Source organism: Tetrao urogallus (assembly GCF_951394365.1).
Source record: "Tetrao urogallus genome assembly, chromosome: 6".
Taxonomy (NCBI): Eukaryota; Metazoa; Chordata; class Aves; order Galliformes; family Phasianidae; genus Tetrao; species Tetrao urogallus.
In genome coordinates, this window is record NC_136819.1 from 43,322,534 (window position 1) to 43,331,625 (window position 9,092).

The following is a 9,092-nucleotide window of genomic DNA, read 5'->3' on the forward strand; positions in this document are numbered from 1 at the left end:
TAAAATCACCTCTTTGCATCAGTGGTTGTGCAAATTCTGAGGTATTGGAACAGATTGTTCTACTGATTTGGGAGGAATGTGTGGAATTGTGAAGAAAATAAACAGCATGATAGCAGTGTGTTCTGATTTAATTTTGATGATTAGCTACATTCTTTAATATTCCTTTTAAATAGCTTTTACTGCATACTATAAAGTATATACTGATCATCTTGAGTTTTAATTTAAAATACAAAGCAGTTCTAAAAGGTAAAAAACTGGAATAGTGTAGGTTCAAAGCATTAATAGTAGCAGCTATGCACAAATCCAACATTTTTGCAGTAAAAGTCATTACTTGGGTGTTCTTAGAAGCTTTATTGTAGAAATTGAATGGTAGAATAGAAATTCTGTGCACAAACTTTACACAGGTTAATCTATCAGACATTATTATAATTTATATTACCAGGCTACAGTGTCTTGAGTTTACAACAAACATACAAAAATTTCCAAGTGTCTTTACTTTTCCCTTAGCACACTTACATCCTCAAAGTAGAAGGCTTCAGAAGTCTCGCAGCAGCTATTGATTATCTTGCAAAATTCCTATTATTTGTTCAGATGGTATATCAGCAAGTTAATTTCTGTATTAGCCTATCTGAACTTGAACTTCAGGTCTGTTAAAATTGTGTTCCCTCATTGGCCTTAGAAATTGTCATATGAAACATCTCTATTTGTATACATCCATTTAACTCTTGCAGAATTTACTGATGCAGTTGGTGTGTAGCTATGCGAACTGACTGTAAGGAACAGTCAGTTTCTGCAATATCTGACTATCTGATTAGACATGAACTGAAACAATTTAAGTTTGTAGTTGTTGGCTTTGAATTGGGCTTTGTCAGATGTTATTCTATTCTAGCTGTTATTTTGTCTCTTATTATATGGCTTGCATGGTATAACCTTAAGATTTGTCACACATTGTGCAGCCTCACCTCAAGCACTGTGCAGTTTTGGACTCCACAATATAAGAAAGACATAAAACCATTAAAGAGACTCTAAAGTAGAACTACAGTGATGGTGAAGTATCTGGTGGACAAAAGCTATGAGGGCAACTGAAGTCTCTTGGTTTGTTTGGCCCAGAGCAGAGCAGGCTGAGGGGAGGCCTCATGAAAGCTCCTTGCAGGGGGAGCAGTGCTGAGCTCTGCTCTCTGATGACAGTGACAGGACCCAAGGGAATGGCATGGAGCTGTGTCAGGGGAGAGACAGCACCAAGCTGCCAGAAGTTATGGAGCATTTGGATGCTCTCAGAGGATTTGATTTTTGGGTGGTCCTGCGTGTAGTTAGGAATTGGACTCGGTGATCCTTGTGGGCCCCATCCAACTCAGGATTCTTGTCTCTGCCATTAGCATGCTGTTTCTCATAAGAATTAACACAACAAAAATTTAAATTGTTGGAAAGTTTTTTGCAGCCCTACCAAGGATGTGCATCTTGCATCCACAGGTGAAAGAAAAGGGTTATGCAGGGAATAAGCAGCTAGTTACAATTTCCTTACTCTGTATCTTAAACCACGTTACAGTAGTTTCCTTTTCAATCTAAGATGAATCAGTGAGTGGTGCCCCTTGCAGAGTGTATATTTTATAAAGATAGCTGCTGTGTGATAAATCTTGAATCTAATAGGATTTGGAGAGAGGCAACAAATCCACACGTGAAGAGAATCTAGGTAGTGCCGTCAGGATAACCATGGATAATATCTATTTACCTTACTTTGTGTGGGCAGAACCAACAGAGCATACCCAGATAAAATCATTTGTCTCAATTCAATGATTATTAGCTCCTTGACTTTTAAAAATGTTCTGAGGTTTTGATCTAAGATAAGGTAATGTCAATCTTTTCCCATCAGGCTGTCAAGTGTTAGTTACTTGTTACTTGTTAGTGCTGGAGCTGCTCTGAAACCAGTTTCATTTTAGGTCAAAAATACCTCCGAGTTGGTAGCAAAAATAGCTGAGGTATCAACTTGAACAAAGCTGGTAGCTTGCAAAGCAATCAAACCTTGGTTTAACTTTTTTCTAGAGTCCTGTGGAAGTAGAAGATAAAGACAGTCTGTTCTCCTGTGTTGAGCACACACCATGCCTGGCAAGAGCACTGTCACCTTACGGTGAGCTTGGCTTGCTTTGCTCCAGTCCAGTGGAATGTGCCAGAAAACGTTCTCGGAATAGATCTAATGCATCTAACTCAAACTCAAGTGTCAGTATGTCAAGCACACCAAGAAAACGCTCCGGAGTTTCAAGCCGTTGCTCCTCTGATAGCTTTGCGAGCATCAGTCGTTCTCAGAGGCATCAGGAAAGCAACTCCAAAACATACAGTGGGGATCTTCTGGACAGACACTCAGAATTATTTACCAGCAGCCAGAAACCTTTTACTCCACGCACCTTAATATCAGATGCTAAATCTGCCCTGCTTGGGTATAGGTATTACACTGCTGCTCAAAAGAAAAGGAAAAAGCACTGCAAGCGACATGTGGAAGCTGAAACACAGACTGATGTGATCAGGTACAGAGATTAAAACTTTGTTTTTCAACTGTGGAATTTTGCTACCTGCTACTATACTATTTACTGTTCTGTATGGTGTATATTTGTGCTTTCTGTCTTCTAATGAATTTAACTTTATTCTAAAGAATTAAGTGTGCATGTCTTCCACAGAATCACAGAATTGTAGGGATTGGAAGGGACCTCCAGAGATCGTCGAGTCCAACCCCCCTGCCAAAGCAGGTTCCCTACAGCAGGTCGCACAGGGAGGCATCCAGGCAGGTCTTGAACATCTCCAGAGAAGGAGACTCCACCACCTCCCTGGGCAGCCTGTTCCCGTGCTCCGTCACCTCACTATAAAGAAGTTCTTGCGCATGTTTGTGCGGAACTTCCTATGCTGCAGTTTCCAGCCGTTTCCCCTTGTCCTGTCTCCACTCACCACTGAAAACAGTCTGGCCTTGCCATTCTGCCCCCCACACCTTAGATATTTATAGACCTGGATCAGGTCCCCTCTCAGTCTTCTCTTCCCAAGGCTGAACAGACCCAGTTCACTCAGCCTTTCCTCATAGGAGAGATGCTCCAGGCCCTTCACCATCTTCGTGGCCCTCCGCTGGACTCTTTCCAAGAGATCCTTGTCTTTTTTGTACTGGGGAGCCCAGAACTGGACGCAGTACTCCAGAGTACTCCCCTGTTCCTCCCACAGTTGATACAACTGGAACAACTCCCCTGTTGTTCCCACAGTCTCTTACCTTCCAATTCATTAATTAACACATCATGCAAAGAAAATGTTTTTTTTCTTGAATGCAACTCTTCATTGCCTTTTAATTGCAAAGATCTTATGGCTGTGGGTGGCATGAGTTCATACTACTGCATTTTTAATGCTTAGAATCATCTCTATTCTCAATTCAGAACAATTACTGTGGATATTTTATTTATCCTCTGTAAATACAGTCAAAAAATGGATTGGGAACACTTCTGTTTGGCTAGCGTTAGTGTTCAGACTTGTCTAGCAGAAATTAAAATATAGTTACCTATTCCCATGATAAAGCTTTCTAAACTGTTCAAGCATTTTAGTACTAGCTTCCTTTCAAATTTATGGGAACGAAATGTCTGAATTTCCACAGTGGCTGGCACTGGTATTCACATTCTGCTTACCTTGAAAGCCGCCATAGAGATCTAATACATCTCTAAATTTTGTAGCTTTCCAAGTGCAGATAAAGGATCTGAGAGAAAAGTTATGACTGAACAGCAGAAGATTACAGTGAAGGTAATACAATCATCATCTATCAGTCATCTAGATAATTTTTCCCCACCCTTCACTAACATTTTAGAGTATATAATTCATCTCTGGCACAGCAGTATACAATTGAATAAAGTTGCATTCTCTTTGTCATTCTAAGTTAGATGGAGGATAAAATTTTAGAAGAATGAGCAGAAGTGGTAAGAAAAAAAGACTGAGCTTAGAAAATAAGAGTTTTGAAAGTGTTTTTTTCTCCAAACAGTTTTAGAGAGGCACTAGCATGCTTAATTATCTGTAAAGGACATAAATAATTGGCATGTTATTTATCAGCATACCTTTCTGCCTCTGTTACAAGGATTTTTGTCTTTATTTTGCATTGGTTAACATATATATAAAGCCTGAGACAGAAGTACTGGGACTAAGGAGTCCCTTCCTCTTAGGAAACCAGTAGACAGAAATGCTTTCCTTGCTGTTGTTTTCTGTCACTTTTGCTTAATGCAAAATTTTTTAGTGAACAGTTACACCACTTCAGGTTCTATCTGCTCCCTAATATTTTATATTGCAGTCACAGATGGTTGTAAATACATAATTTCAGTAGCTGGGTGCTCAGTATTGATATAATTTACTGTGTATTTTCATTGATAATAAATATTTTACTTTTGCGTTCTAGACTGAAGATAGAAGATACAATATGGATGAGCCTGAGAAAGGAATAGCTGCTTTTCCATACTCCTTTCTAAGGTACCTAATTTACACCAGGAAGAAATAGCTGAAGTATTCTTTTTGGGTTTCAGCACAACTTTTTCTTAGGCCAGGAAGCCATCGCTTACAGAACTTGTTAGTTTTCGATGAATGGCCTTTTCCAACCCCAAAATTCAGTTTTCTTTTGATGAAATTCCACTGTAAAGGCAATTAAGAAAGAGACATCTGAAATACATGTGATTTTTCATGTTTTGTCTTTTTTTTTTTTTTTTTGTAAGGAGTGAGACTAGTGAGAACTTAATACAACTTTAGTTCTGTATATAACTGTGAGCTTATAAACTCTGTATTTAATGTACTGTAGCTGTATTGGCATACCCTTTCAGAAAATGAGTTTCCAGAAATCTAGGCTTTTCATTCTAAGAGATGCTAAAGTTCCAGGCCTAAGATATTTTTCACATCCTTTTCTGAAACTTTAACGCTGAACATTAGAGCATTGTCTTAAATACAAGAACAGGGTTGAAAATGAAGCCCTGAACCAAGGATGCCTAGTTCATTCTCCTCATTGCTGGAGAACAGAACCATGCTTTACTTGCTGATTTACTCTGTGGCCTTTGCATAGAAATCTAATGGGTTAGGTTTCTTACTATCAATGCAACAGCTGTTATTTAATAAAAACAAATATCTCTTTTAGTAATTCAGGTATTAAGTTACCTTACTCTATGAACTTCATTATTTCAATTGATGGTCTGCAAACTCCATATGGTACATTTAAGATAGGTCTGTCAGAGTTCATTTATAGATGTGTGCCAAAGGTTATCAATTGGGCATTCATCCTTCCTGAAGTCTACTATGTGGCAAATAACACAGGGAGCCTTACCCAATTAAGTACCAAATCATGTTAAGGTAAAAGCACTTTGTCTGGATGATGGATACCTCTTTTTGAGTTATCAGTCAGAAAACTGCATCTACTAAGGTACTGTAATACTCTTCAACTATTGCCTTTCAGGCTTCAGGGTAGGTAGTCAATTTTTCTATTGGAGCAGGGTTTCAGAACTTCTGGTGTTTTTTTTTTTTTTTTAAATGCCCCAAGGAGTAGGGGAACAAGACAGGCAGATGATTTCAGAAGAGCATGAGAGGCAAGGTACTATGCAGGGTTTTGATAATGTTGCTCTTCACTGTTTCTTACCCTCTGATTTTTCTGATTAGAGAGGCATCACTGTATTCTGAGCAGCTTTCAGCAAGGATGAATATTAAGGCTGTGTAAGTATATTTACACGATTTTTCTGCTAGTTTGGAACAGTAAACTAGAATCCCTCAGAAGTGATCAAACAATATAGAGGGACTCAGAATACACTTCACATTCTATAGTAAACCTGATATATGAATTTATATTTAACTGTTAACAACTTCCATATCAATCCAAATCTGAAGAAAATTCTCTATAACTGTGGAGGTAAGATAAATTGCTATTATCCAGAGGCTACACTTTAAACATTTTCAGTTCTTTTTTTGGACTAAAATTTGTCTGGAACAAATTAGAAAGATTAGAATGTGGAGTTGGTGAATTCTCACCAAATTTTTGCTCTTAGATTTGATGACAATTAAAGGAGATTCAAGTTTGTCAGTGATCTCTCATATGACCTCAGGAAAGTGATCTGATATCTATATGCTTTAGATAGTCTTGTTCTTGCCTAACTTCAAATATGTAATATAGATCATCTTTCATAGATGGAACCACAAATGACAATCTTCAGACTGCATGACAACTCTTACATAACCATGAAAGTTGTATCAGTCTTGTTATTTTCTGTTTATTACTAAAGTGGAGGATGATTCTATAGAGCTTAATGGGTTGGATACTTTGGGATATTTAGAAAGATGCTATGAATGCAAAACAGCATTTAAATCTTTTTTTTTTTTAAAGGGGGGGGACTGGGGAGGTAGCAACAGAGTTTAGAAGTGAAAAAACACCTGAGTTTCAAAGATTCAAAGAGGTAAAAGTCACATATCACACAAACAAGGACTTGTATTCCAGAGTTGTCATTTGAAAGGAATGGAGGCTGCCAACAAGCACTACTTACTTTTATGTACTCCCGCTGAGGACTTGCAATTATGAGCTGCAGTCAGATTCTCAAGAAGTTCCTTTGGAAGCCTTTCACTAGAATACCAGACTGCAATCTTCTACTTTCTTCCCCCTTTCTTTCTGAGTGCAAAGCAGGTTGTTCATGTTTTACGGTTGCCTCTTCCCTCACTCGTGCTCTTTGCTAATTTACAACACAACAGAAATGTAGCATAAATATGAAACACCATAGTGATTTAATTATTTTTTTTAATTGAGTGAAGGGCTAGGCAGTTGTCCCTATTTTTAAACACCTAACATTGAGCTTTCTGTTCTTCCTCCAGAGAAGATGACCATTTATATTTAACTTTCATTGAAGATATAACAAATGACATTCTTGACATTGGGCTGTTTTCTAACAGGTAGATTATGGCTGTTTTAAAATTTGTAATGCTATGTCAGTATACATTTCATTGCCTTTTAAGAATATATAAATACCCAGTTACCCCTTGCTTGTTTTATTTCCTTTTGATTCTTACTTTATATAAGAAAGAAGGACTGAGAAAGAACTGCAGGTCATTTATTTCAGTCTACTCCAATGTAACATGAGATGCAGCCTCTATTAGAAACTGATCTATGTGGAACAATGCTAAGAAAAAATAATCTTACTCTGCAAGATCGGTTTTGCTAAATAAACAGTTATTAATCTTTGATACAGTACTTCTTCCATTGCCTTTCTGTCCTTGTTCCTGTTCCAGTATGAATTCAGCCTTCAGTATGCATTGTAAGGATTACATACTGTTCCAGATAAGGGTTCACTGGTTACTAAGTCATATTTTTTTAAAATAATTAAACAATAAGTAATTATTCATGGATGTGAGCATTACTCCCAGATCCTTTGCTTACCTGTAGAATAAAGGCTCCTAGTAACCCTCTTGTGACAGAGCTTAATGAAAGCAATCTTAGTGATCCTCTTCAGCTAAGAAATAAAAATCAAGAAGTAGGGTTGTTAGAACATGGTTTCATTTGTGTTACCTGATCTATTTTTTTTTTATTTGTAGAGTTCTGGAACAATTGTTTGAGTGTCATATACAAGAAAATAAGAACCGTTTGGATGAGGTAGGTACTGCTTCTGTAAGTGTGTTCTTCTCACTTTCCACATTTCCAAAGTACAGTGGAAATGCACTGATAAGTTTTCTTGTGTACATAACCATAATAACCAATGGGAATGTCTTTCTTTAAGATGTTTGCAGACTTCTGATCTACCAGGAGTAAGGCATAGTCACAAAAAAGTGACAACAGTCAACTCAGTTTGGTGACTCTTGCTATATAATTTAGTCACTCAGTTGCAAGCAACCTCCATTTCTTTAGCCAGAATGAAGCCCTGAGTTCTGGGCAGATAAGTGCTATGGGCTTTAGCTGCAGAAGTATCACCCTTTATTTCTTCACCCCTAGAGCAAAATGCGGCACCTGTTGGATGTGCTTAAAGCAGACCTTGGCTGCAGCTCACACAGTGGTGCTGAGCAAATCCACGCAGGCTGGGAAGCCTTTGAGTCACTGGATCTGGGAAAGGTTAATATGATGGAACAGCTTGAGTTTTGCAGTAGAAGTCAGAAGCAAGGAAAAGCTACGAAAAGTGAAGAATTCTTTAAGACCATGGATTTGTTATCGAAGGAACCAAGCACATATGAAGTGCCACTATGCAATGAAAATTCAAAGAAGACAGAGAGCAAGGGTGACTTTTCAGAAGATGTTGATGAAATGCTGAATGCTGAGACAGAGTCTCATGCTTGTGTGAAATCTGAAGACCCAGACACTTCACCCTCATGTGAGGAAACTCTAAACTTGATTACTTGTGACAGTGATTTGGGAGCCAACAAGGAACTTGGTGATCTTGAGGAAAACTTTGCAGAGGTCCTTCAGATCACACATGACCACTCATCATAGTGGCCAAAATTTAGCTGTTAAATAGGGAGGAAGCTATTTTGTAGAGAATTGCCATTCACTAAATAAAGAGAAGTAAATTGTTTATCTTCAGGTGTTTTAACAGAATCACTGTATTCTCTTTAGCAGAGTATTTATTACAGATCAGTGACCATTTCTGTACTGATGTAGACTGTAAAGGGTAAAATGACTTAAAAAAAAAATACTTCATATATTTTGTCTGTAAACATATAGCCCAAACATAACTTTTGAGAATAGTAAAATTAGATGCATATTTTATAGAAAGCTGCAGAATTATGAAATATTTATTGTTTTTATTTATAGCAAATAAAATTAATTGATGACATTTCTAATATAATGGTGGTCCATGTTATAAAGATGCAAGATTTTTGCAGTTTGCAAGAACAACTCAAATTTACCCACACTAAAATACAGTGTACTACTTACCTGCAGAGCAGAGACAGAACTGTTTGTTCAGCCTGGAAGAAGGCAGCATTATTTCCTCTCTTCATGCTCTGCCCTTGTTTGATGTTAAATCCCACTGGAGCATGAAGTTCTTATCTCATTTTTTTTTCTTTTCACAGTACCTGTAGAACATAGCAAACAAGGTTTCCTTGCTTTAGCTTGAATGAAATAAGGCTTGACTATTGAC

General features: G+C 37.6%; 1 protein-coding gene across 1 annotated transcript in view; it reads left to right on the forward strand.

Annotated features, from left to right (window-relative positions):
- The window catches only part of SPATA7 (spermatogenesis associated 7), a gene marked incomplete at both ends in the record, with an annotated part of 34,731 nt that extends 26,288 nt beyond the window's left edge, over positions 1 to 8,443 (forward strand). Inside the window, 7 exons of the mRNA XM_079537473.1 lie at positions 2,041 to 2,519; positions 3,696 to 3,762; positions 4,406 to 4,476; positions 5,644 to 5,697; positions 6,841 to 6,918; positions 7,558 to 7,615; positions 7,952 to 8,443. Of these exons, the coding sequence (XP_079393599.1) occupies positions 2,041 to 2,519; positions 3,696 to 3,762; positions 4,406 to 4,476; positions 5,644 to 5,697; positions 6,841 to 6,918; positions 7,558 to 7,615; positions 7,952 to 8,443 (1,299 nt within the window). The remainder of the gene's footprint in view (positions 1 to 2,040; positions 2,520 to 3,695; positions 3,763 to 4,405; positions 4,477 to 5,643; positions 5,698 to 6,840; positions 6,919 to 7,557; positions 7,616 to 7,951) is intronic.
- Between the last annotated feature and the right edge of the window lie 649 nt (positions 8,444 to 9,092).